At 39.2% G+C, this 27,952-nt stretch overlaps 1 protein-coding gene across 3 annotated transcripts; it reads left to right on the forward strand.

Moving 5' to 3' along the window:
• The first annotated feature begins 157 nt into the window (after positions 1-157).
• Positions 158-27,665, forward strand: WDR47 (WD repeat domain 47). Of its 3 annotated transcripts, none has more exons than XM_062613460.1 (15): positions 158-281; positions 6,675-6,841; positions 8,399-8,482; positions 9,024-9,108; positions 10,672-11,474; positions 13,749-13,875; positions 16,352-16,530; positions 16,636-16,890; positions 18,212-18,287; positions 19,415-19,572; positions 22,891-23,060; positions 23,964-24,134; positions 24,537-24,668; positions 25,362-25,580; positions 26,274-27,665. In XM_062613460.1, exons 2-15 carry the CDS (start codon positions 6,684-6,686, stop codon positions 26,414-26,416), a joined length of 2,760 nt encoding a protein of 919 aa, XP_062469444.1. In that variant the 5' UTR covers positions 158-281; positions 6,675-6,683; the 3' UTR covers positions 26,417-27,665. The 3 variants fall into 3 exon arrangements, with proteins under 3 accessions (XP_062469444.1, XP_062469448.1, XP_062469445.1); XM_062613464.1 differs by having other exon boundaries at positions 13,749-13,872; XM_062613461.1 differs by lacking the exon at positions 158-281 and adding an exon at positions 5,893-6,046.
• Positions 27,666-27,952: the final 287 nt, after the last annotated feature.

Genomic DNA, 27,952 nt, shown 5'->3' on the forward strand with positions numbered 1-27,952 from the left:
GGGCGCGGCAACGCCCAGCCGGCGCGGCCCCGCCCGCCCCAGTCGCCTTCCAGTCAGGCAGCGGCAGGGCCACCCCGCCCGGGTGCGGCGCGGGGAGGGTCTTGCGGCGCCGCGCCGCCGGCAGTCCGCGGTGAGGGCGGGTGGGAGCCGCAGAGCAGGAACGGAACCGGAGTGAGGCCCTGACACCGGGCCGGGCCCGCCCCGCCCTGCAGTGAGGCTTGCCGCCATCTTTCCTCTCACGCCCCGTTGGTGCTGCGCGAACGGCCCGCTGGGTTCCTCAGGTGAGTGTCGGGGGGCGGGACGGAGGACGAGGAGCCGGGGCCGCGTGAGTGTACGGGGCGGTGAGTCCGGGTCTGCGTCCGCAGTGGTGTGAGGTGGGAGCTGCCCGGCGCCCCGGAGACCGTGGGGCTGCCTTGTCGAGGGGCCGCGCCCCGTCTCCGTCGTACGGGGGTGGCCATGCTAATGGGCCCGCGGCCGAGGGGAGCATCGCCGCGGCTTGCCGGCGACGCCCGACAGCCGCCGTCCCTTTGTTGTGGCACCCGCGGGTGGGCCGGGCCGGTGGGCCGCGGTGGCCGGCTCGGTGCTTACCGGCGCCCCTGCCCCGGGGCGGGCGCGGGGTGTGCCCTGGCAGCGGGGCCGCTTCAGAGGAGCGTCGGCTCTGCTGCGGCCCTGTCGGTGCTGAGCTGACATTGCCCACATGCTAATTCGGGCTCGGCGCTGTGTAATTAGTGCGGCTGCTCCGAGCCTTTTCTTTATAAGAGCTGGATTTCCTCTGGAATTGCCCGTGAAGAGGAAAAAAGACTGGAGCAAGTGTGGGGTTTGGTGTTTTTTTTTTAAGCCGAAATATATTCATTGCTAGTCTGTAACTTGTTTGGATTTTTCATTTTACTGAATTATACTTTAACATGGAAGTATTGTATAATTTAATGTCACCTTTTTCGCATTCATGGTGCAGAAAGGTATGGATAAAGAACGTGCATATTGTAACCGGGATTGATGAAGGCAAAGAGCTCTGCCAGTCACTTCCAAAGCATAGTGAGATAAGGGTTGCTGTGGTGGATCTAAAGCAACAGCTGATCTAAGCAGGGTAAAAAAAAAAAAAAAAAAGGGTTACTAGAGGGCAAGCTAGTGAAAAACCTGTGTGAGGAAGAAAAGGCTGATAAGAGGGCACTTGGTTGCTGTATGGTAGAGCAGAAAAAGGTTTCAGTTACAGAGTTCAGCTGTGCAAACTTTGAAGGTTTTCTATTAAGGCCTTAATGTGCTTAATGTAGTTCATTTGAAATAATGAATTGTGCTTTCTTTTGGAGTGAAGTGGGTGTCAGTGAGTTGTACTAACTGTTTGGAAAACAGTTGTAACAGAAAATAAATGGCTTGTAGGCTTGTTTGGGTTTTTTTCAAAATCTTTTGGTGTGGAATAGCTGGAAGGTGATTGAGGGCACATGAGAAAATGCCACTAAGAACTCGCTGGGCCTGAGTCCCTCACGGGGTCTGTGTAGCCAGAACTCAAGAGTGGTTTTTCGCCTGGCCCAAGATCCATATGTAAGTGACTGTGGAATGGATTAAAAGGTAAAATAACTTGAAGCAAAGCAGCTAGCTTTTTTAATATGTATTTCTTCTTCACGTTTGGTTTTTCTGTGACATAGCTCACAGAGATGCTGAGGTTATGGATATGCACTGCAGCTGTCATTGAAGTCAGTGAACCAAGACTTCTAATTAGGCATTGCTTCTCCCTTTAAATGTATCACTGCTGTCAGTGTGACACTCCAGATTTGAACTCTGATATTTTATTCTTGTATTTCTGAGTAATTAGAGGTTTTATATTCCTTGCCCTGTTCTGTGAATGTGTATTATGTGAGTGATGTATTTCAAAAAATAAATAATGTAGGAATAACATTTATTTTAGAATTCCCTATTTACTTGTATTTCCAGAACATTAAATGTTACTTCAGCCTTCTAGTATATTAATGCCTATACATTTTAAATTTCTTTTAAGAGATGTAATCTAAAGAGAGACTGGTTAGCCACTATTTTTTGACACTTAAAATTCATAAAGATTTTTCGGAATTAGTGTATTTCTGTGCATAACTATTCTTTTTTTAAATACTGTTTGCTGTGCTTACAGCACCATGAGAGGGTGCTTGCTGTTGGCGTGTTCTGAGAGCATGAGTAAGAACAGAACAAGGGTGAAACCTCTCTCTGGAAAATTTAGGAGTAGGCAGCCTGTGTTACAAACAGCTTGTTTAAAGGACATGTTGTCTGCTGAAGATGTAGAGAAAACTTGTGCCAGGGTTTGTGGTGAGAAGTGTGTCTTTTTTTATTGATGCAGATTTATTAGGAGGAAAGCAATTTAAATACAGAACTAGTAGAAGAGGATAAGGGGGAGTGATGGGAGAAAAAAAAAGGACAGGTGTGGAAAAGTACAGTTCTGGAAAGACTGGGTAAGATAAGAATTGTAGCCAAAACCTGGTTAATAGAAGGCACTGGATATGTTATGCTATAATACTTATTCACTTTCATTTATACCACAAGCTAATGCTGTGCTCCAGTCATTCTTGAGTATTAGTGCTTGAGCTGATCAGATTGTGACGTTATGTGCCATATGGGCTGGCAGAAAGCACTGTAGTGGGATGAACCAAGATACAGCTTGAGCTCTATAATTGAGTTTCCCTGCTGTTCTTTACTTTTTAATTATTATTTTTATTTATACACATATATGCATATTGCTGAATGTCAGAAAAACTGGTAGGGGTGACGTGTAAGCCTGTGTATTTTTATAATTTTATGATAGTATTACAGTGCTGCTTATTACTTTGACAGCACAATGCTCATAAGAGAAGTCTGAGCTCATCAGCCAGAAACCCATTGACTACATGAAAATCTCCAGCAGATTTATTGTTCTTCTCTAGCTATTTGTGTTGCTCTGATAGCACATGCACATTGAATATATTTATAATACTGTTAATGTATGAGCTTAACACTGTACTTTAACTCTGCTGAAGTTCAGTATCCAAGCTATGTTTGGATATTACATCTTTCTTGACAGGCCTGCAGAAGTGCTGTGACTAGTCCCATATCAAATATGGAGGGTGGCCCATCATCCTTTTTCCTAATTTGTATGGGTAATTGTCATGGTTTAAGCCCAGCCAGTAACTCAGAACCATGCAGCCTCTTGTTCACCCCCCATTTTCTCTCCCCTCTCTGGGCAGGATGGGGGCAGAATTGAAAGAATTTAAACCCCATAGAGATAAGAACAGTCCAATAATGCAAGTATAATATAAAACTATTACTACTCATGATAAGGGAAATAAGGGGAGAGAAAAACTAAAAAGGAAATGGAAATAAACAACAATAAGCACAGGTAATGCACAGTATAGTTGCTCACCACTCACTGACCAATACCCAAGCAGTGATCTGGGCCTTCTGGGTGACATCCCCCAGTTTATATACTGGGCATGACATGCTATTGTGTGGAATAACCCTTGGCTAGTTTGGGTCAGGTGTCCTGTCTCTGCTACCTCCTGGCTTCTTGTCCCCCTCCTCACTAGCAAAGGGTGAGAGACTGGAAAGTCCTTGAGCAGGGTAAGTGCTACTGAGCAACAACTAAAACTCCAGTGAGTTATCAGCATTGTTCTCAGACTAAAGCCAAAACACAGCACTGCACCAGCTACTAGGAAGGGGAAAAATAGCTGTTACAGCTGAACCCAGGACAGCAGTATAAATAAAGTGTTAGACTTGGCAAAGGCTTTATGTTCAGGACAAACCTGTTATTTTAAAACTACAGTGGAGAGGGCAACTTTTTGCAGGTGCTAGTTTTTGCTTAATATAGTTGTACTCTGAAGCAAAGTACTGAGTGTTATGCTCTCTTTTTAAATCAATAGATTATATAAATAATTACTGTTAAGAAAATACTGAAACTCTGTAGAGTGACTTCCTATTTAGTCTTAAGTCCAGTAGATCCAGTTGAAAACAAAGCTGGGCTTGGAGTTACTTTCTTCAAAGGGAGTCTTAGTCTGAATTTTTCTAGTAGTTTTACTTTGGCAAGGAAATGAATTTGGTTGATTTATATAAAACCCACCCGTGCAGAAATAAAAAAAAAAAAGGAGAAAAAATGCAAGTGCATTAGGGGGATTTGGGGAATTAAGATGTTAATTATAAACCATTGGTTAAATTTGTGTTGATTTTTTTTTTTTTTTTTCCCTTTCCTTCATTGTGTAAAGTAGGATTAAATTTTTCTCTGAAACAAAAAATCCATATCCAGTTGCTGAAAGGGGAAGTTGAAACAGTGCTAAAACGTAAGGAAAAGGTATATTTCTACAAATTCTGGCTTTGGATTTATGTGTCTGATTTCTTTCCTGCAGCAAAGCTTTCTGCAAGCCAGATTTTAATTTCTGACTTTACTAGCTGAGAGTGGGTTCGTGGTCTCTAGGGTGTCCTGCATGAGACCCATCACAGTGCTTGGTGATGGGAGTGTTCAGTGCCTGAAATGAGAACTGAGCCCAGCTATTTTACAAGAGAAGTAATGCCATTCCATCTGGCACAATTAGGTCTCCCTTGTCCCAGAATAAACTATGCTGCTATAATCAAATGCTTTCCTGGTCAAATGTTCTGGCAAAGCCTTACTTGAAAAAAAGAGGCATACAACTTGAGGAAGATGGGAGAACTTGGGGATATAGATGATTAATACAAACCCCTGTTATTAATACCTACTTTTTTGTATCACTTGAAGTTCATGAGCACTGGTTTATGATGATCAGTGAGAAGCTTCACTACAGTATTTCTCTTCTGCTCTTCTCCAGTAAATAAATAATTTGTTGTTAATAATTTATGAGTGGCTTACTTATTCAAACTTCTTATATGTGTTCTTTGATTTCTGTTTACCACTTTCTGTGCATGTTTGCTAATATGAGATGGATAACTAGTTTATGGACTGCAGTTTGCCAAGGCTGAGGTGTCTGGAGTCTGCACCATTTCTTCATTTTTGTCTTGGGAGCTGCATTATCCACACTTATTTGTCTTTGGGTGTTGCAGTTGCCAAATTTCTGCATAAGTAAATGATTATGTGAAGGAATTAAGTAGTGTTTCCATTTCCCCTTTGGAATTAAAAAGGAGATCAGCTGGGGTAATTACTGCTGTGGGCATCTTCCTCTTTAAGTTTATCTCCATTAATTTTTCTGATCACTGTTATGATCTCTCCTTTTTCCTTGGGTTATTGATGGTTCATCACTGATTGTGGCTTCTTTTCTGTTCTTTGGTGCGTTCTCATAATCAGTTTTAGGTTAAGATGTGGCTGCTGCCAGAAAACAAAGCTCTGTCAGTTCCGTCAGTGTTAGTTCCCTGGTGTCCACAGAGTGATAACTTGTGCCTGGATCAGAGAGGTGATCTGGCCAGCCACGCAGTTCTGTGTGGGGTGCCATGAAGTGGGATGTATGGCTGAGTGCAGAGGTGAGAAGAGGGACTGCCCCTTTCTGCAGTAACATGGGCTTAAACTGAACTCCTCCTTACATGAAATTGCACTCTTGTAGCTGCTAGCTTTTTCTGAAGCACTCTGATGAGGCAATGCTGTGTGACTTGGCTGTATTACAGGGTTTTTCTACACATCCCCAGGTAGTTTTCAGCAGATCTACTTAGGAGCTACAGCTGTAAAGGTTTTTAGGTGTAAAGGTTTTTAAGGTTAAAAAATGAAGGTTAAAAAGATATGAAAAGCTGAACAGCTTCTACTTTAAGTCAGACTGAAGGCTTAGCCAGAAATAAAATTCATTTCAGGTTTCCTAAGAGACCCACATGCTAAAACTCTCATATCCTTGGAGGAATTGTATTGCAAAGGAGCTTGGATGTTGTATCCATGGGAGCTTTAACAAGCTGACTGCCAATAGCCAGTGCCTTGTCCTGTCACTCTCCCAGCTGCGTCTTCCTGATTTTCCTTTCTGCTGGCTGGAGAGCTCATTAGACCATTGAGCCACTTCAGCATATGAGCTGGTGGGAAGGCTGAGCCAACAACCCAGGTGAGGAGTGCTGAGGAAGGGTCAGAACATGCAGCTGGAGTTGGGTGAGTGAAGGGGACTCTGGCAGTCAGTGCTCAAGCTGGCTTAAGCCACCTTGGATTTGCAGCTTCAGATTCTTCATGAAGTGTTTAGACAGAGCTAGGTTCTTCCTTCCTTTCATTCTTCCTTCTTATGAAGGAAGAAAACCTCTGCCTTAATTGTCATACACTACTTCAAAAAATGGGAAGGGGGAGACTGCATTTTTAGTGTGCTGTCTTTTCTGTATTAAAGTTTATGTGTAAGTTCTCTAGATAATGACAAAGTAACTGGCTGACTTTTATGCTCTTTGAACTTTGCTGTTTGCATTTCAGAAAGGAAAATTTTACATATTGCATACTTGGTAATAATAATGTTTTCATGCTGCAGGAGGATTGATTTCTGGTAGATTTGTTTATCTGGTGGCATGTTATGTGTAGGACAAGTAAAAATACATGCAGATACATTGTTAGATTTTAATTGTGGCTTCATAATTAAACTCTTAAAATAAATTTCCCAATCTTGTCTGTTGAATTTTTGTAATGCTGTGGTACTCTGTCCTGTAAAAACCAACCAAATGGTTTTATTAGCCAACATTTCTTAGCCAAGCATAAAACAAGGTACTGAACATAGCTAAAATTCTCTCTTCCAATTTAGGCTGCCATCATGACGGCTGAAGAAACAGTGAATGTTAAAGAAGCTGAAATAATAAAACTGATACTAGATTTTCTGAACTCAAGGAAACTTCATATCAGCATGCTGGCACTTGAGAAAGAAAGCGGGGTCATTAATGGCTTGTTTTCAGATGACATGCTTTTTCTAAGGTAAGACTTCTTTCTCTAGTGCTTCAATACCATGTATATGAAAATGTAGAGTGGGACTGTGATTCTGTGGGCAGCCCCATGCCACTAAACAGGAGGTGTTACTCCCTCATCTTAGTCTGCTTCTTCCTGATCCCAGTTCTTTGGCCCAGCCCTGCATCATATTTCAGCTTTGAAGTTAATGACATGTTTCTTAGAGCCACTTGAAGTAATAGACTAGGTGTCATCAACATGGGTTGACATAGATTTGTTTGTTTGTTTGCTTGTTCGTTTATTGTAACTTGGTTATTTTCTGGCACAATAATGAATTAAAGTGGGATCGGGTCTAAAAAAGTTTCAGTGCAAAGTGAGAGAAAGCTCATGAGCAGGAATAAGATGGGAGAGCAAGATCTGTTGGTCAGTGATCTGATACTATCTGCTTACCATGTCACATGGAACTGAATGTGTAGGTTATTAACTACTAAAATAAAATATTTTCAGAATATTCTAGTGCTAAGATCTAGAATGAGTGCAGTGGCTTACAGAGATTTTCCCCCAAAATATTACCTGCATTTCAAAGTATTACGGAGATTTATTTTAAATTTAACAATATGAAGGAGGTCTCTGTTATCAGCAAGGCATGAAAGTTGGTGCAATTTACCATTTAGGTTATTGCCCTTAAAATTATTAAAAGGAGTTGCTGTAGATGCACACTAGGTTTTCTTTAGCACTGCTGTTCTATATTTCATGCCAAAGAACTTTGTGGAAGCATGAGAAAATAATTTACTCAGCTGTTCTTAAGACATTAAAAATTAATTTAATCACTGAGCAGAATTTCTCACCTGGCTTCACTTTTGATTAAAATTACACATATTGGAATGAAATTAAAGAAGATTTCAGTTGAAGTTATTAATCCTATTTGCTTGTTTGATTCTGCCTTAGTTAGAGTATACATCTTATAATAAAATCGCCCCTTCCTTGTAGATCAGGGCCTTTTATAGAGAACTGTGTGATGTGGGGGGTATGAAGAAATTGAACTAATCCACCTGTACAGTCTAGCCCTGCTGGTCTTGGAGGTGGAGTTTTTGTGCTGGCATAGTTCCTGCCAAGTTGTTCCTCTTCTGTTAGTCTGAGAGCTGTGTGTTCCTCACCCCAACCCATCCCTTTATAAAATAGGCCCAGCAGTATTTATGCAATTAAAAATCACTCATTTTCAAGTCTGCTTTCATTCTTCAGGATGTATTCATTGAAGCAGTGTTATTTACTCATACTCTTCCTTGTAAGATTGATTTTGTCATTTCTGGAGCATTTTGTCATTTTTGATGTGCCTTTAAGAGTAACTAGTATTTGTTCTTCCAGTATGCAGTAATTAATACAAAATACTGAGAGACGGTATGGATTTTGTTGTTCTTAATAGTCGCATCAGACAGTCATCTTGGCATCTGTGCAAAGCATTAACTTTTCAGAGCAGGTTGATCACCTGTTGTATATTTAAATAACTGCTGTATTAAATAACAGTTTAAATAACTGGTGGGTGTCCTTGCCCAGTAAAATTGAAGGAGTGACTCTTTCTTTTAACAGGCAGTTGATTCTTGATGGTCAGTGGGATGAGGTTCTTCAATTTATTCAGCCTCTTGAATGTATGGAAAAATTCGACAAGAAAAGGTAAAATAGAATATGTGTCAGAGTAGAATTTTTTGAGCTGTGGAATATACATGAATTTCCAAGTATTGTGGATTAAACCAGTAGCTATAAAACTTTCACCTTAGTTTATGGAGTTTTTCTAATCTCTACAGTTCCTACAGCGTGCGCTTGTGCTTTTAAACGTAAACTGTAGAAAGCATGTGCATACAATCTGTAGCAAGTTTTCATTTTCCATACACTTCAGGAGTGTGGTGCATGTTGTGGTGTCATTTTATAGTTTACTGTCTGCCATATTTCTTTGGAAGAAATCAGTATGATTACTATACTTTTTTCGTATTAGCCTTCTAATATTTTAATATTTCTGAAAGCAATTATTGAAGAAGGCATTTTCTATTAAGATAGAATTTTGTGGTTACCAGTTTGTTAGAATTTGAGATCAGAATTCATTGTCACTGCAATTTCTGTGCCTAACTCAAAAATATGCTGTAAAATACCTTGCTTGTCTCTAAAAGAATGTTCAGCTACTTTATTGAGACATATATATCTCATTTCTCACCTGCAGATTTCGTTACATCATAATGAAGCAGAAGTTTTTGGAAGCCTTATGTGTAAACAATGCGATGTCAGCAGAAGATGAGCCTCAGCATGTAAGAATTGTCTCTTGTTTAGGATTTTTGTTGTAAGGAAACCTCTTGGGAGATTCTGGTTAAAGGCACAGCAGAAGCTCCTAGCTCTGAATACATACATTTTAGCTGTTAGCAAATGGTTTTATGAACAATGAGGAAAAAAAATCATATCCTTTGGAAATGAATGTGGTTCCCAGCTCTCAAATACAATTGTATATACAAGAGTTACTTCAAACTTAGCAGCATACACTGTGTTTGTTTGTGGTCCTGATCCTCACATGTCCTTTAGGCCATTATGCTGAAGTACAGCGTTCTTTTTTCAAAAGTATTCTGAAGCAAACATCAGAATCACAGAAATGTATTGTTACAAGTGGTGAAAAATTTCAATTAGAATTCATCTTAAACTTAATTTCCATTGCTTTTAGAGAGAAAAGACACAGCTGTTTATTTGGAGGGAACAGATGGGTTCACAAAGGGCTGATTCAATTAGATGTGCAATCAGCAGGAGTTATGAACTTAGTCTTTCAATGTGGAAAGAGATGTCAACCCAAGTTGGCAAAGAAGATGTGCAGATTGCGAAATTAGTTTTTCATATATGTTGGTAATAGATTAATAGCAAATTTCTGGCAGAAAAGTTATTAAATAGAAAATAAAAATTCCAGTAGTCTTAAGACAATTGATTTCATTTTACAAACTCAGTTGTTTGTAATTCTGTCCCATTATACATATATTGTACTGCAGGGTTTTCTCCTGATGGAGTAGAGAAAGCTGAAAGTAAGTCTAGCTTTGTAGTTGTAAAGGGAATGTGTATTCTAACCGCTTAATCTGCGTCCTGTTACTAGATAGCAGCAGAGGGGAGGGGAGTTCAGATTTATGTCCTTTATTTTTTGTTTTGAGTGTTACCACATCTGTTGGCATGTTGTGGATGAAAGGCTGCTGTGTCAAGCAGATGCTAAGTAACATGGTTAAGTGGGAGTTTTATTATTTTTTTAAATCTTTGTAACTAAAATTGCCAAGTTCCGTGTACTTAACATGGTCTTGGCTTTTAGCTGTCAGCAAGCTTTGTACTTGAAAGCCTTCTGTTCATTTTGCAGGTCTTATCGTCTGAGAACTTTTTTAACATTTTTTTGATTGAAGAATAGAAAATCTCAATATAAAAGCCAACTCAGAGTTGCTAATCACTGGAAAATAGACAAGTCTTGAAGCCATTTATCACTCATTCCAATAGCTTTCTATAAAATAAATAAAAAAAGGAGGAATGGGAAAATAAGTCAGTTGGCTTTGAGACTGGAAGTAACTTTTTGTACTATAGAATAATTGAATGTGTGTAAGTACAGGTTTACCATTTCAAGCCTGTCAAACCTGGAGTGACATGAAGAAAATGGGGCTGGGTGGGAAGTTAAAGCACTCTGAAATTTGTCTGTGTTGTAACATTTGCATCAGCAATTCCAGACTCAGTATGCTGTTTTAATTAAAATATAAACAGTAATAAAGGAATGATAGTGGAGAATTTCTGCTACAGCTTCTTCTGCAACTGTTTTATTGTAACATGTACTACAAACTACTCTGTTAATGTTTCTGTAGCTGGAATTTACAATGCGAGAGGCTGTACAGTGCCTACATGCGTTGGAAGAATATTGTCCCTCTAAGGAAGACTACAGTAAACTCTGCTTGCTACTGACCCTGCCTCGCTTGACCAACCACGCAGAATTCAAGGACTGGAATCCCAGCACAGCACGGGTTCACTGCTTTGAAGAAGCCTGCATCATGGTGGCAGAGTTTATTCCTGCTGATAGGAAACTGAGCGAGGCTGGTTTCAAAGCAAGTAACAATCGTTTATTTCAGCTTGTAATGAAGGGATTGCTTTATGAATGTTGTGTGGAATTCTGTCAGAGTAAAGCAACAGGAGAAGAAATCACAGAAAGTGAAGTGTTGTTGGGCATTGATCTCTTGTGTGGTAATGGGTGTGATGACTTGGACCTTAGCTTATTATCATGGCTTCAGAATCTGCCAGCAACTGTTTTTTCTTGCGCTTTTGAACAGAAGATGCTTAATATTCATGTTGATAAACTCCTCAAGCCTACAAAAGCTGCCTATGCTGATCTTCTGACACCTCTTATCAGCAAACTTTCTCCATACCCATCATCCCCAATGAGACGGCCTCAGTCAGCAGATGCTTACATGACCCGCTCCTTAAACCCTGCCTTAGATGGGCTGTCATGTGGATTAACAAGTCATGATAAGCGAGTCACAGACCTTGGGACCAAAACTTCTCCAATGTCGCACTCCTTTGCTAATTTCCACTACCCAGGAGTACAGAACCTCAGCCGAAGTCTCATGCTTGAGAATACAGAATGTCACAGCATTTTTGAGGAGTCACCTGAGCGGTAAGCACAATTGAAGCTATAGTTTCACTTTGGCTTATGTTGCATTTTGTATTAGTGGGTTATTGCCTTCACTGTAACTTTGAACATGATTGTAACATTGAAACATGATTTGATTGTTAAAAATCTGTTGTAATCAAAACTATGAATATGAGGAGTTTTCTTCCTTATGCTCTTATGATCAAAGTAGGTTTCTATATTTTATCTTGAGCCTTATGGGTTCAATCTGGACTTTATTAAAGTTGAAATCCTAGCGCAGAGCACAGATCAGCTTGAATTATGTAATAAAGCCTAGCTAAGATTTGTGTTCAGTATTACTCAATTCTTTCATCCCAGATAACTAAAGGGAAACAATGGAATAGCTGTGACTTTTGTCTTCTTTCTCTATCTCATTATGACTTCAAGTGCCTCTAAATTTTGGTCCTGACAGTCTAAATGATTAAGTATACTTCAGAAATTTACATATGGAAATAGTCCCACTGAAGTCAGTGGAAATGACTATATGCCATTTTGGCAGCATTTCTCCATCACTTAAATTGTTACAGTAGTAGTTCAGCTTAAATATTTACTTATTTTCCAAAACAAGTCTGAATAAGGCAGCTGAATATATAATGGTTTTATATTTGTCTTGGAAATAGTTGTGTTATGATAGTGTTGAATGCTATTAATATCATTATAAATGCAATGTAGACAGTAAAACTGACATCTCTCCTTAAGAACTGAAGTCTGTATCAAAACTTTGTGCTTTTAACGCTCTGAGAGCAAAGTCCAGGTAAATAAAAGAAATGGTACTTGTAAATTAAGAACTTACCATCATGGTTTTGCTTGGCCTTTGTCTAGATCAGCTGTTAGTCCATTTCTAAATGTTATATCCATACTTCTCTAGAAAGCAGCTGGCAGATTTTTTAGCTCTGGGGCAATTAGGGGTACCTAGCTCTGCACTTGGGTGCACTGGCCAGCAGAGGATGCTCTTAGAGTTGTGGTGCTTAATTCTGGCTCCAGTTGGTGAAATTGTCTAGTAGTTTTGCTTTACAGTAATAATCTTGTGTTAAGGTTGACAGCAGCTGTAATTAAACTCGATGAAAAAAACCAACAACAGTGTGCTTATGTCAGTTCACCAATGATAATGGAAATTTTTACACTAATGTATGTTTCCCGTGTCAGTATTAGAATAATTCTGCTCAGAGTTATCTTGTGAGCAAAATAAAGTGGTAACTTGCCACAGCTCTTCTTTGTGTAAGCGTTTTCATGCAATGTTAAGTGACATTTATTGTTCTTAACACGTTTTTTTATTAACACATCTCCTGAAGATTAGAATTAGCTTAAGGGGTTCATAGTTTTAAAAAATGCATTACATTTTTCAGCAGAAAATCCAATTTCAGATTAAGTGTCCAACTTAAATGGCAATATTTGCAAGGGTAGATGCTCAGAAGCTGAGTGATACATAAATCTAGGCCTTGCTTCATCATGCTCATGCACATGGTATTTCTCTTATAAGTCGTATTCAGCAAGTAATTACTTGTCTTTTAGTCAGCTAAGTTACTGTTGTTTATACAGAGATACCCAGAAAGTTTAAAATAAATTCATAAAGAGCTTTGCTCCAAGTCAGTGAAGAGGGCTTTAAGTTGACAAACATTAAGATGGGAATACAAGACTTGTAATGTGTTCTGCACACTTACTGGTTGTTCCATGCAGAAATACTTGTATAATGAGCGAATAGCAAAACTTGCATAAACATTTTCCTTCGTAGCACTTCCAGGAATGTTCAATGAAGGTCAGTTTAGAGTGAGCTTAAATTTAGGTGGAGTTCAGTTTAGGTGGACCTTAAATTTAGATTGGTAGTGGTAATTAAACTATTACCTTGTAGAAGACATTAGTCACATAGCCTGTGTTCCATGCATGTAATTGTTTGACAATAGAGGATCTTGAATAAGTTGTTCGTTACAGGGTATATAAATCAACTGAAAGGGTAGAAACGAAGGAATTTGTTTACCCCATGGTGGTACAGCTTTTTGGAAAATGTGGGAACAAAGCACATTGGCTGGCTGTGCTTTTTGTTTGTTAGGGGTTTATTTAATTTGGTGCAAGCCATTTCTTAGGGAAAAAGTGCCTCTTGCACTTACATATGAATCTTCTGTGTTGTGACATAAGTAGTTTGCACACTTGTGTTAATCAGGTTTTACTCTAGAATGTTATATTTCTGTACTTACTAGGGGATTTTCTACTCTTATATTTTCTCAACTAAGCTTCTCTTCTTTTCCATGTTGCTGTAATAAGCGATACTCCTGTGGAACAACAGCATCCCATCGGCAGTGAAACTTCGTGCCAGAGTTCAGTTCCAGAAAATGAACCACTTAATGGAGCACAGAGTCAGGGATCAGCCAAACAAGAGAAAAATGAGGTAGTGATTGTTAGCTTAAAAATAATAAGGCGCTTGGAGCTGGGTTCTGATTACTTCATAAGAATTTGCCTTTGTATTAAGAATTTCATGCGTGACAATGGATTGCTTTGAATCCTGTTTTTACTATAGTAGGAAAGCTATAAGAATCTACTATTTTATGTAGAAATATCTGCTGTCATTTGAGTCTAATGCAAGCTTGCAGTGTTACATTCAACAGTGCTTGAGAATCTTCTTAGTGTTTTAGTGAGGAGTTTGATGTGTAGCCTGTCATTTTTGGTGTTAATACCAAATTCCAAAGGTCATCTTGCATAATTTTCTGTCTGGGACACAGAAGTTACATTTTGTAGGGAATTATCCAATTTTGTCTTTGCTACTCAGAATCCAATATCATAACCTTTTTTTTGGGTTCATGTTTGAAGGCTTGTGCCTTGACTATCCTTTTTTGTTTTTTGTTTTTTCTCCTTAACAGCGATATGGTGACAGTGAAAGAACAGTTCAATAGGATAAAGTTACCTGTCTTTTTCCACAGCTTTAAATATCTGTTTCTTGATTCAGGAATGATGAAAAACATCGAGTATGCAATCGGTCTTTCCAGACTCCAGTTTGATTTTCTTAATAAGACTTTGCCTTAGTTTATGACATCTATATGGTAATGAAAACCAGTTTAGTCTTCACAGGGCTGTATTCTTGTAGACTCTGGATACTTGAGTGAGGCAATGGGGTCTACTGGAGGATTAGACAAGTCCTCCAAACTTGAGGACTTCACGCCACTCAAGGACTCTGCTGAGCAACTTCTCTGCTGCAGGAGTATTGTGTATGCGCATTGGGAATAAGTGGAAGGTGGAGATTGCTTAGCTAGAGGTGTAATAGATCAGGCTTCAAAAGGCAAAAATCCAGATGCAGAATTTGTAGGACAATGAAGACAGGAGATGCTGTGCTGTAGGTGAAGATGTTGGCCAGACTATTCCACAGAAGTAGAAAAGAAGATAATACCCATCCAATTTTACCTTGTTCTGTTTTCCACATTGTAGTGGTATATAGGTATACTGTGAAAGTAAGAAATTAACTTAAATTTCTTGAACAGCTTTATTTTTGCACTGTTCTTGAAGGGATTGAGTTAGAAGCCAGATTTTAAAGAGAACATCTAGGCAACATACCTTAGATTTAGGTGCTAGTTTCGGTAATAATGACACACAATCCAGAGCATCAAAGGGTTGAATCTAATTGCAACAAACACATATTGGTCATGGAAAGAAGTATAGAAAAGAATATACCTGTTGTTCAGAAGGATTATAACTCAGTGACTGGGGAATATTTTACATATTCAAAATACAGAGAATTAATGCTTTCTAGATTTCTGGAGGTAACTTCTGAGTTAGTCAATTGCAAGTGTTCATCTTGGGAAACAGAAAACTGTAAATGTTTTCAAATGCAACAGGGCCAGAAAATCCAACATAAACCAAAATCAATGTGTCAGAAAAGACAGAATCATCATGCAAGAGATTTTATTTACAAGAAATGAGAAGGCTTGTAGTTACAAAGAAGGATCTTCTGCATGAATTGGTTGAACTAATGCAAAGTTACCAGGGTGTCTTTATGCCACTTAGAATCATTAGATGACAAAGATGTCACTTTTGAAAATGGAAAAACAAAAAAACCCAACCCACCAATGTTTTTCCTTTTACTACTTTTTTCCTACTGGTTGGTAAATCTGCAGTTTGACTGGGTTTTTTATAAAATGTATTGTACTTCAGTGTTGATAGTTTAGCGTTGGACTAAAGGGCTTTTGTTCTTTTGTAGGGTGTTTCTGTTCATTTCTTACCTCGTTATCAACTGTTTTATGATGGTGGTGTTTGGAACTAGTGGCAAAAAAAAGAAGTGAGGATTGGGGAATGCAGAAGGCCCTGAGTCCTGGGGCGGTGGTGATGTGGGAAGCTAAAGATAGTACATGAGAGGAAAGAGGCTGTGAGAAAGACAGCTCAGGTGTTTGTGTCTGGTTCAGAAAGTGAGGAATTAGAACAAGGCACCAATTTCAAAAGTAAGTTGTAACGCTTGGATAGACTACTTCAAGGCTGGCTATTGGGAGAGATAAATCAGTTCTGCTTGCTGATGGCAGGGAGGTTTCTGTGGCAGAAAATACTAAATTTGTAGTGAAAACGGAATTTGGAATGTAGTTTACACTGTTTTCTCGTTTTTATTATCAGTTTCCAGTCTCTTGTTTGTTTTGATCTTTAGTACTTAAGTCTTGTAGGAAAGAGAAGTCTCCTCCTGAATTATGGCAGAACGAATTCAACAGTAAATATAGCGCAGGCTGGCAGTGATTTACCTTTTTAGTAAGAATGACAACATTGCTGCTCAGAGGAGAATTTGCTGGGCCTTTTGATGCCTATGCTGAAATAATGAACCAGAAAGTGAGTATTTAGGTTAAATTCTGCAATTAAGTATCGAGTTTTCATCAGTAATTCTCATTTCTTTTTAGCTTCGTGATTCGACAGAGCAATTTCAGGAATACTACAGACAAAGACTACGTTACCAGCAGCATTTAGAACAGAAGGAGCAGCAACGACAGCTATACCAGCAAATGTTGTTGGAAGGAGGTGTAAATCAAGAAGATGGAGCTGACCAGCAACAGAACCTTACTGAACAATTTCTTAACAGGTTGGAGCTTTTTGTTGATTGTCCCTCCATCTACTCCTGTCCCTCCTCAAGTTCTCATAATAACCTGTTTTGGTGAACTTTATTTTTCCTGTCATTAATTCTTAGGTCTATCCAGAAACTAGGAGAATTAAATATAGGTATGGACAATCTTGGAAATGATGTACAAACACTTAGCCAGCAATGTAATGGGAGCAAAGGGAATGCATCTACCCATCCAGCAAGTAACTTCACAACGCCACCTTCAGATGGTAGTCCCAGGACAACTGGTAGCCAAAATGTTAGTACAAGCACTCCTCGGAAGTGTGGAGCAGCTAACCAGATACCCTTTCCTGAAGAGTCACCTGTTCAGGGGAGTCAGACGTAAGTTATATGAGGCTGTTCAGGACTAGAAATACCCATCTGTTAACACTGTGGGAGTAGCTGTCAGGGTTTAGTTTTAGTTATCAAATGAATTTGTCATTGATTAGGGATATTAGCTCATGATCAGTGTTTGCAATATTTTTATAGGGTTTATAAATTGTTTTGGTTTTAACAGTACACATAAGTGTCGTGGTTTAAGCCCTGTTGGCAAGTGAGCCATGCAGTTTCTACTCCCTCCGCCTTTCTTCCCTTCCCCCCCCCCCCAACCTCCCTGCTCCCAGAGAGATGGGGAGGAGAATCGAAAGAATGTGACTCCCGTGGGTTGAAATAAGAACAGTCCAGTAACTAAGGTATAACACAAATCACTACTGCTACCACCAATAATAATAATGATAAGGGAAATAACAAGGGTGTTCCTGCTCCGGCAGGGGGATTGGACTAGATGATCTTTTGAGGTCCCTTCCAATCTCTAGCATACTGTGTGATACTGTGAAGAGAATATAACACCACTCGCCGAAACGAGCCCAACCGAGCAGAGAGTGCCCTTCCGGGTAACTCCCAGTTACATCCTGGGCATGACATGCTGTGGTATGGAATACCTCTTTGGTCAGTTTGGGTCAGGTGTCCTGTCTCTACTTCCTCCTGGCTTCCCCTTCTCCCTGGCAGAGCATGAGGCTCACAAAGTCCTTGGTCAAACTAAAACATCAGTGTTACCAGCTCTGTTCCCAGGCCAAAAGTCAAAAACACAGTGCTGCATCAGCTACTAAGAAGGAGAAAAAATGACTGCTACTGGTAAACCCAGGACAATAAAAAATAGTGGTTTCTTTGTTATGGTTTACATTTTATGCTCATTTTTTATTTCTCACTTTTATTCCATCTTATAGTTCTTGTCATTTTGTGTTCTACTAAGTTTCTAGAAGCTTTTTTTATGAAGTAAAAGCTAGGTGGAGAGAGAGGCAGGGCAGAGTGGGAATGACTTTCTGTTAACTAGTGCTGACCTGAAAGCAGCAACCATTTTTTCCCTGTGTGTATGTATATGTATATATGTATGTCATAGGGTGAAAACAAATATCTTTAACTTGCATTCACTGTTCAATGCCCAGAGCTGCTGCTAAAAGAGCAGCCCCTTGTAAATATAATAGTTTAATGATAAAGAATCAAACATTAATAACCTGTGTCCACATAAATTACTTGTGAGAATGACTGAAACTGTAATTCAGTCCAAAAATTACTTAAAAACAAATCTGTCTCTGCTCTTAGTTTGGGGTTAGGTTTTTTTTCCCTGTCTTCTTGTGAATTTAAACTCTCCAAATTAAAACAGCGTATCAGAACATGCTGCCACTCAGCCCCATTTGGAAGACTCTTCAGGGAATTTAACAAGGACAAGAGGAGATGAGGTGAGTTTTCTTCACAACTTGTGTTTTCACAAGATTCAGTATTTAAACCTGACCATGTGACATCCCCTCATCATTAATAGGTATTTAGAATGAATTTTGGTTGATGCATAACCTTCAGAATCACAGAACCGTTGAGAAGGGACATCTAGATTTTGGGTCCAAACCTACTGCCCAAAGAAGGCTCAGTGAGAGCATGTTGCTTGGGGCTGCGCCCAAAGTTCTGAGTATCTCCAAAGATGGAGACTCCATAATCTCTGTGGAGAACCTGTATCTGACCACCCTCATAGTGGTTCTACAATGACAAAGTTTAAATGAAATTTCCTGTATTTCAGTTTGTGTCCATTGCCTCTTGTCTTTTTACTGAGTACCAATGAGAATAGTTTTGCTCCTTTCTTCTTCACTCCTCCTGTCAGGTACTTACATAAACTGATGAGATTTACACACACAATTCCCATGATAAGCCCTTCTGGTCTCAAGGCTAAACAGTCCCAGCTCTCAACTTCTTGTACAACAGAGATTCCAATGGATGTCTTTTATGTCCATTGTTTTATGTTTTCCAGGTTAAAACTTTGAGTACTGGACTGCAGTCAGTGTGGTCCAACGTTAGAGAAGTAACTTTGCAGTGAATACATTCCAAAATTTCTGCATCAGATAAATAAAAGAAATAAATTGATAAAGGTGGTGATGAAGTTGTCAGGAGGATGATGTGATAAAGATGGCTTTCTGGTATCTACACGATGAAAAACGGATTCTTACGTTTAGTATTACATTTGTTTTATGAACTGTGTTTGTGACTTGGACTGTTTTCAGTAAAAATGGAGCTTTGTTCCCCTTGCAAATCAAACATGTTTACGCAGAAGTAAACTTTAATATCATGTGTCTGAGATGGGCTGTTTAGAAGAACAAAAGCTGTTGGAAGCCTGGAAGACAATGATAAATGTTAATCTAATGTTAGTGAGCTGATTTTTGGTGTGCTATTCCTTGACCTGGAGTAGACAATTGCGTTGAGGCTGGTGGTGCTATTTTGGTACAATAGACTTATATTAATCTACAAAACAGTTGCATCCACTTTTAAATGTCCAATTTTATGATGGAGAACCTAATTTGACTGTTGTCCTTTTACACAGGATGACAAATCAAAAAAGCAGTTCATTTGCATTAATACTCTAGAAGACACACAAGCTGTCAGAGCTGTAGCCTTTCATCCCAGTGGGAGTTTATATGCTGTTGGCTCCAACTCGAAAACTTTGAGAGTTTGTGCCTATCCAGAAGTAATTGACCCAAGGTAAGAAATCTTGTGGAATCATTTGTTTTTCTGTATCATAGCACCTGTTTCTCCTGTAGCTGCTGATACCTGTACATTTCACACCTTTATTTTGATTTTGTAATAACGCAGTGCTCTCGTTAGAAACACGAGCTGCCAAACAAAAAGATGCGCTTAAGGACGTGTGTATTTGTAGGTTACAGTTTTGGTCTCCAATTACAGGCAAGATGCCAGCACAGTACTACACCTCTCCTTATAAAAGTGTTATTTTTGTCTCAGCAGATAGGCCTTTATGATTTCACTGTCATGCCTTCTGGTTTTGATACTCCAGCTGTAAAAGCGGGAGAAAGCATGTCAGTTCTCAAGCCAGCACAAGTTGGGCTTTGGGAGATACAGTTTCTGGCAGGAGGAGAGACTTAACAGTAGAGAAAGCAGTATCTTCCTCAGCTTCCATGGCTAAATTTGCCAGAGCATGTCTGTTGGCTCATTGTTACTATAAACATTGTTGTCCTGATACTTAGGTTCCTTGACAGGAAAAGCTTCTTTTGTGGTTTACTGTGTGCCTGTGTTTTTCTGGTTTATTTTCATTCATTTATTACTGGGGAGAGGAAGGGATTTTTTTTTTCCACTTGTAAATAAATATTTCTGTCTCAGTTTTGTCTGTGTTCCAGTTAGGTGATCTTGGAGTGGGGAAGAAATGCAGGCATCTAAAATCTCACAATTTTAGGAGGAGTTACAAGCATGCACAGTGACATACCAGGGACAGCTTCCAAGTTTATGACTCATGTTTAGGCTTCCAAAAGGTTCAAACAGTAATCTGATGTTGTTTTTTTCTTTTTCTCCTTAAATACTATAGTAAGGTGGCTTTTCAAGTTTAACTGCAAATTATTTTTTGCCATTGCCTGATAAAAAATCCATGTTGACTTCTCCAATAGTGGGTGCAAGCTGACTTGCTGGGCTTCAAGCCCAGAAAACCTCCTCTTGGATGGTAAGCAGTGCAAAACTCTCCCAGTAGAATGGATGCTTCTGTATTTACCGTGGTCTACTCTCACACAGCTTGTTATTGTAACCATTGGGGAAGGTTAGATTGATTCTGCAGCCTTAGTCACCAAGTTACAGTGCATGACCTAATGTGACAAGTGACATACTGCATCTGGATATGAAAGAAATACTGAGATTTCCTCAGTTCTGAACTTGTACTTCTTAGTGGTTTGTTTTTTTTTTCTCTTAAGCTTAGAGTCTGCCAAAAACATTTCATCATGGGATTTACAAGTCAACAGACAGATTACATTATCTTAAAGATACTCTAATCTTTGGAACAACCAGAGTCTAGACATGCCTTCAGGATGTTTCATGGTTTTCAAAAAGCTATAATTGTGTACCCTCTCTGGTAAATAGTTGCTTAGTTGTACAGCAAAGTTTTGTTGGGATTTCTTAAAGCTTTTTTTTAATTGTCTGTCAAACTGCTGTATGGTTCAGAACCACTTGGTTTTGGTGGGGTTTCCTTGTTTGTTTTGTTTTTTTTTTTCTTTAAAGGTACAAGAGTAGTGTGCTTTTTTCCATAGGTTTGAGATTAAACACTGATAGATATACACAACAGTTTGGCAGTTTTTGCTTAAATAATCACAGTGCTTCTATGCAGCTGGTTGGCAGTATGTGGTCTCTGTGCTAGGTAGGTGCTCCCATGTCCTGACAAAGGCAGTGATTCTCAGCTGCTGCCTCTACCTCTTACATGTAGTGAATCCAGATTCTGTGTGACATAGAAGGCATTAGGCCATTTAGAAAGCTCTGCAGTGTGTGCTGAATGGTAGTCCCAGTGTAGAAAATCTATCATGGATTTTCTCTTTGGCAACAAATAAAATTAACTTCCATGTAAATTTATTTTTGTATTCTTTACTAAAGCCATGTTTCTCAAAAGTTTTCAAACAGGCTTAGATGATTGTCTTCTGTTTTGTCTCTGCCTCTTCTGTTCAAGTATTTACAGTAGGTTTCTGAATTTTTCAATAGCAGTTGAATTTGTTGACTTTGTTGATGTTACTGGAGTGAATGTATCAAGTTAGATACAGCAGTATTTCATCTTAATCACTTGACTACGTTCTGCTATAGGAACAGAGAAATAACATTATAGGAAGTTAATCAGTTGAAATAGAGGAAATGTGTATTAGTGGGACTGTTCCTTTCATTATAGCTATGTGTAAAGCTGATCTGGCTTCAGAAATAAGAATGTAGATTATATTTAGATGCTGTGAAGATTCCTGCATTAACATATAATTGTGATGTGTGTTCCTTGCACAGACTGCTCTATTAGATTTTCTAATAGATGGGTGAAGCTTTGAGAGTTATGTTGTACAGCAAGTAATATTCAGTGCACAGCTCATAATGATGGACATGTATGAGTGCGTTACTTTGTTGTATGGTTTTCTGTTATTTAGTGGTCAAAGAAGAGACAGTATTTGACTTAGGGTAACATTATTCTCTGTCCTCCCAGGTAGGGTTAACACAGAAGTATTTTTTTGATCCTTCAACCACTCTAAGTGCTTGACTAGTCTCACTCATCCTGTCAGAAAGGATGGCATAGACAACAGCTTTTTGGATAAAACAGCAGGCCTCAGTTTTGATAGTTACAGTACTGCTAGGCACAACAACAGCCCCAAACACGAGTATATGGAGCCCAGCCATAATTATGCTGTCATACCAAACACAATCCCCAGTTAGGGATCATCATGTCTGGTGGGTGGGAAATGGCAAGAGAAACACCTATCTGTACACACATAGAGGTTACACAGGCTTCTGATTTCTGCTTTCAAGAATTTGGATTTTCCAGGCTGTATCCTAATGGTTTAGTCCCAGACACAGCCTTTAGCCATAGGAGCTGCATGGGCTACCACTATAGGTGGTGTGTGTCTTACGAGCTTTCTTCGCCTACTGTTACTTAATGGAACTCAAACACGTTCAAAGATGGCCGTGGGATCAAGACTAAAGCATGAAGGGTGTAAAGAAAAATGCTGGCAATTTAGATCTTGGGGGATAAGGTTTCATTTTTATGTAGCTAATAATTACTGTATTTTATCTGTATTAACCTTTTATAGATGAAGGAACTGTGTAAGTTCTTTTGCATGTCCAATCACAAATACAGTGGGAACATTAGGAAAAACTGAGAAAATGGAATGGAGAAGGTTCTTTTGTTTTGTCTTAGATCACATGTATGTTTCAATGCGAACCATAGAATGTATTTCATGTTATCCAAAAATGGTATTTTTATTTTAGAATACTTTCTTTTCCTCAAAAAATAACAGGAAATTCTATATATTTTTTTTTACTATTTTATTTTTTTCCTAGTGCTTACAACACTCCTAAACAACCTGTAGTTCGCTTCAAAAGGAACAAGCATCATAAAGGATCAATCTACTGTGTAGCCTGGAGTCCCTGTGGACAGCTGCTAGCTACTGGTTCTAATGATAAATATGTGAAAGTACTGCCTTTTAATGCAGAAACCTGTAATGCAACAGGTACTGTGTGTGTCTAATGTAAAAAAAAACAATTTTTAATCATTTGTACAGTGTTTGACAAAGCTTTTCAAAAGACATTGATTATGTAGTTCATAGGTTTTTAGCTTAGTCTGTTTTCCTCTTCACCATCACCATAGTCTCTTCCACCATGACTGTAGTCTGTCCAGCAAAGAGCCGCTAGGTGGTTGAGGATTATATTTTGGATTTGGTCAGTTTCAGTTCTGGCATTTTGGGTTTGTTTTGCGAGTCTCCCTGGTGTGGTGCTGTCTTCTGGTACCTTCTGTCCCCCTAGACACGGTAAAACCAGCGGGTGTTCTTGCCCAACTCTAGTTCTTGATTGTTAGTAGAAATTTATTTCCAATTCCCCTTTTTCTTGCCTGGTTCTGTCATCTTTTCCCCCATCTTGAAAGTTGAAGACTTCTCTCCCAGCAAATACTATTTTCTTTGCCCAACCCTCCTAATGAATATGCTGAATATGGCTCTTATCTTTAATGTTGTGAATTGAAGCTGTCTTGTCCCATGTGGTTCAGGGTTCTCAATGCTCCTTCCCTCATGGTAGAGAAAGCCCTTTTAGTTTACCGCTGCTTAGAGAAAGAAATAAATGTAAACCATGGCTGGAATTGGCTGTGGAGACAGCCTATGTACATTTTGCTTGAGCTTTAAGAACTGTAGGAAGCTCAAGCAACACTTGGAAATAAGATCCTGAAACATTTTATTTGAACTCTAGTAACTATGGAAAGTGTATAAAACTCTAGTATTGTATGGAAAGTACGCAACAATATTTTTACTTGGTAGTATACCCACCCCTGCCTAAAACAGTTTGCATTACCTTTGTAGCTACTTTAAAGATTGCAGCACCAACAGTGATAAACATTTTGTTCCTTGCTTTTTAAATGAGTTTAGGACCAGATTTGGAGTTCAGCATGCATGATGGGACAATCAGAGACCTTGCTTTTATGGAAGGCCCAGAAAGCGGTGGTGCTATTTTAATAAGTGCTGGAGCAGGAGACTGTAATATTTACACAACAGACTGTCAGCGAGGACAGGGCCTACATGCTCTAAGTGGCCACACTGGTATGTATGTTGTCACTTCTCTTGAGCACTTTGAAAGTCTGTATTACATTATAATGAAGTTGTTGGTTGGTTTGTTGTTGGTGGGGTTTATGTCTTTTTTTTTTTCTTTCTAGCAAGACTATATTTTTCCCTCTCCAGATAGCTCTTAAAGTATTTAGAGGGGAGGTGGGGAGTGTTTGTTTTTGGATATGTTGGCTGTTAATTTAATGGAGGGAGCACATGCTTCATTCCAGAGAAGATGCAGAGCTGGGTATTGCCTATACTGTTGGCATTTTAGGTCGTGCAGCAGGCAGGTTTCCCACAGCACTGTTAAATCTCTGAATGCAAAAATAGAATCAGAACTGTAATATTTCATTGTTTGATTACTGATACTTGATGAAATAAACAAGTTCTTGTTCACAGGTCATATTTTAGCACTTTATACGTGGAGCGGCTGGATGATTGCATCTGGATCCCAAGACAAGACTGTAAGATTCTGGGATCTGAGAGTGCCAAGCTGTGTTCGTGTTGTGGGAACAACATTTCATGGAACAGGTAAGGCTTTGCTATCCTGCTTCTGACCATTCTTGCATAAAAATACATTTCAAGATGTCTAAGTAGTATAGAGTGAATGGAAGGCTTTTTGCATCGCATAATGGGGGTTTGGCTTTAAGAGACAGTTGTGAGGAGATCTTTAACTCTGTGTTGTTTGGTGACTGTTTCTTTTAAGTCACATTTCCTTTGTCTTGACTCAAAACAGCCACTTCCAAGTACATTAACATTAAAAAAAAAAAAACAGAACTGTTTTGGAATCAAAGGCAAGGGTGAGAAGAAGCAGCCATTTCTGCAGTTTTACTCTGGTTACTCATACTCTCTAGAAACCTGCAAAAGGATTGTTAAGAACTACTTGGGTTCAGTTTTGGTTTTTGGAATCAGGGGCCTGGGGGAAGGGGGAGGGAGGATGTGGAGTTCCTTGCATTATTTCTACATTATTTCATATTTCCTCTGACAAAACAGTTACTTAATGGTGGCTTTGCTACCTTCTGGTGTGACCTATGGCTTCAGAGTTTTAAGTGCTAGAACATAATAAATTGTCTTACTTTAAGATAGCAGTAGATAGGTAGGGTCACCTTAAGGTTAAGGCCAGCATTTGGTATTCCTACACAAAGTATTACACAATTATTCACAATGCATTGTTACTAGAAAAGGGCTATCTGCACAACTGTACATGTGTGTTTTCTCCTATAGGAAGCGCTGTAGCCTCAGTAGCAGTTGATCCCAGTGGCCGTCTCCTGGCTACGGGGCAGGAGGACTCCAGCTGCATGCTGTATGATATTCGTGGAGGACGGATGGTGCAGAGCTACCACCCGCACACCAGCGATGTCCGGTCTGTTCGCTTCTCCCCGGGGGCACACTACCTGCTCACAGGATCGTATGATATGAAAATAAAGGTGACAGACTTGCAAGGTAATGTACTGCAAAGAGCATAAGGGCAGTTTCTGATTTGGTATTTTTAATATTGAAGCTGTAGGAGAACTGGGTTCAAATACCAGGTTTTTGGTAAAAACAGGACAGGAGAGTAGAGCTTTGAAGGGTTTGAAATGTATATAAATGCGATTGTGTCTGTTGGTATTTGGAAAGTTGTGTTTCTAAGAATGTGGGCTATGAGCTAAATCTTGCTTTGGGGAGGGGGTTTGAATATTGGAGAAGAACTAATTGCCACTGTTTGCTGATGAAGTGGCCATTGCTTTCAGGCAGCAGTCATAAAATGGACCTTTTATAAAAGAAAAACGGAATGATAATGCTTATTTTTGGGGGAAGAGCTGAGAAGAGAGGGGATGTTGGGTACATCTTAGCAACTTGATGGGTTTGGACCATTAGATTTTAATCACATGGTATGAAAATTGTGAATTCCTGTATTTTAAATATATAGTGTCCAGTAATGCCTAAAAACTGGAACACTGGGGCCTTGTATTATGCTCTGTGTGTGAGTGAGAGAGAGAGAAAGGGGTCAAAGTATGCTTTATAAGATGAAATATATATTACAGTTTAGTAAACAAATGGGAGGGGAGAAAGAAAACAAAAAGGGAGGGGCACATCAACAGAGAGCTGGGATATAAATTCATGACATGACTAATGATTGATGTTCCTCTGCTACAGGAGACCTCACGAAGCAGCTTCCTCTGATGGTGGTAGGAGAGCACAAGGACAAAGTTATTCAGTGCAGGTGGCATACGCAAGATCTCTCTTTCTTGTCATCCTCTGCAGACAGAACTGTAACCCTTTGGACCTACAATGGCTAGAGTGCAAAGGCAACCTATGCAGCTAAAGCACAGAGACCTGAGACTACAGAACTGTAAAAACCAAGTAATAATAATTAGGCATTGGGAGAGCAGCAGTTGAGCAGGAGAGTGTCTTACCGAGAGGAGGGGTGCTTGTCACAGATTTCTCTGGTTTCTAGGAGGTCTTGGTGTTTTTTGTATATTCTTTTGCAGTGCTTTCAGTCTTCCATGTGAACTCATGCTGCTGTGACCTATTGTAGTCTTGTTGCCAAAGTCTATGAGGAGAACTCTTCCGTTGTCGATGTGCACTCTAACCTGAATGATGTGTTTACAGTTTGGTATTAATTGCATTCCTTGGTCTTTGCCTCGATGAGAGTTTTATATAGAAACTGGCGTTGGACAACACTTAAGTCTGTATGTAACTAGTTACACACACACACACACACGTAAAACATGAATTGCTACCACTGTTTTTTCAGATTTATTGTATTCAGCACTCCTCAAGATTCAAACTTTATAACATCTCCACAACTTCAACGTTTTTAGTGATGAATTCTGAACTTCAACAGTGACTAGGCAGTAACTGCATCTTGATGACGGTCTGGTACATAGTGTGGGGGTTTACTTTCTTTTCGTCTAGACTGGGGGAAATGTTGCTGTTTTTACTACATGACATTGTTCTGAGCAAGCTAATGTGTTGGGAAAAGTAAAATATCAATTTGGGGGTTTTCCTATTTGTTTCTTTAGAAACATATATTTTACTTTTTGAATGCAACAGAATACCTCTGTGTATAATGTACTGTAGAAAAGAGTGAATTGGCAGCAGTTGTCACAGTGAGCTTAATGGCTATCAGTTTTTCAAGTAAAAGGGATACCATTAATGCTATAATAGAAACCAGCATGGCTTAAAATGCTATGTCTGCATGATAATTTAAGACTTGTTTAAATTCCCAGTTCAGAAGCTTATCTGAATTTTATTTCTTGCACTGTTTATGTATGGGAAATGGTGGTTTTATTTCTACAAAACTTTAGATTCTAATGTTTATGTTTTGTTATATTTTCATATTGTACAGTTCCTTTTACTTTTAAAAATATAAACTTCAACCTTAGGTTATTTATTTATTTGACCTGCAGTTAAGTTTTGGGTTCTCTTGGTTACTAAGTTATATGTGCACTGTAGCAAGCATTTTTAACTATCGTATAAAAGTGGAAAGGTAACTATAGAAGTGTATCTGTGCTATAATCTCAATAAAGACCTCCAACACCTGCAGTTGCCTCCTCTGCTGTTTCGGGTTGTTGGTTTGTAATTCCTCAGTGTAGCTGTGATACTTAAAATGGTTTTTTTTAGGTATGGTTTATGCAGGGAAGTAGAGAAGACTTCAGGTCATGGATCCTGCGTCAAAGTACATGACTTTGAACTGTGGTTAGTAATGATACAGTAGCACAGAGCTGAAAATGTGTATTTCTGTGTACTGGACACTTTTAAGGTGTTAATGATGCTTTGGAGGGAGATGCTGTGTCTGACTTGTATTCCTCCAGCTGTCCACTGTGGCCAAA

The sequence above is a fragment of the Pezoporus occidentalis genome, unplaced genomic scaffold, assembly GCF_034315485.1.
Source record: "Pezoporus occidentalis ecotype Australia unplaced genomic scaffold, CSIRO_AGI_Poc_V1 ctg167, whole genome shotgun sequence".
NCBI classification, from domain to species: Eukaryota; Metazoa; Chordata; class Aves; order Psittaciformes; family Psittacidae; genus Pezoporus; species Pezoporus occidentalis.

What these genes read in the sequence shown, in the direction of transcription:
- WDR47 (XM_062613460.1), top strand. Translation starts at nt 6,684, where the DNA reads ATGACGGCTGAAGAAACAGTGAATGTTAAAGAAGCTGAAATAATAAAA. An exon ending in GAAAAATTCGACAAGAAAAG is followed by an intron (nt 8,483 to 9,023) that starts GTAAAATAGAAT and finishes TCTCACCTGCAG; the next exon opens with ATTTCGTTACATCATAATGA. An exon ending in ACTGAACAATTTCTTAACAG is followed by an intron (nt 16,531 to 16,635) that starts GTTGGAGCTTTT and finishes ATTAATTCTTAG; the next exon opens with GTCTATCCAGAAACTAGGAG.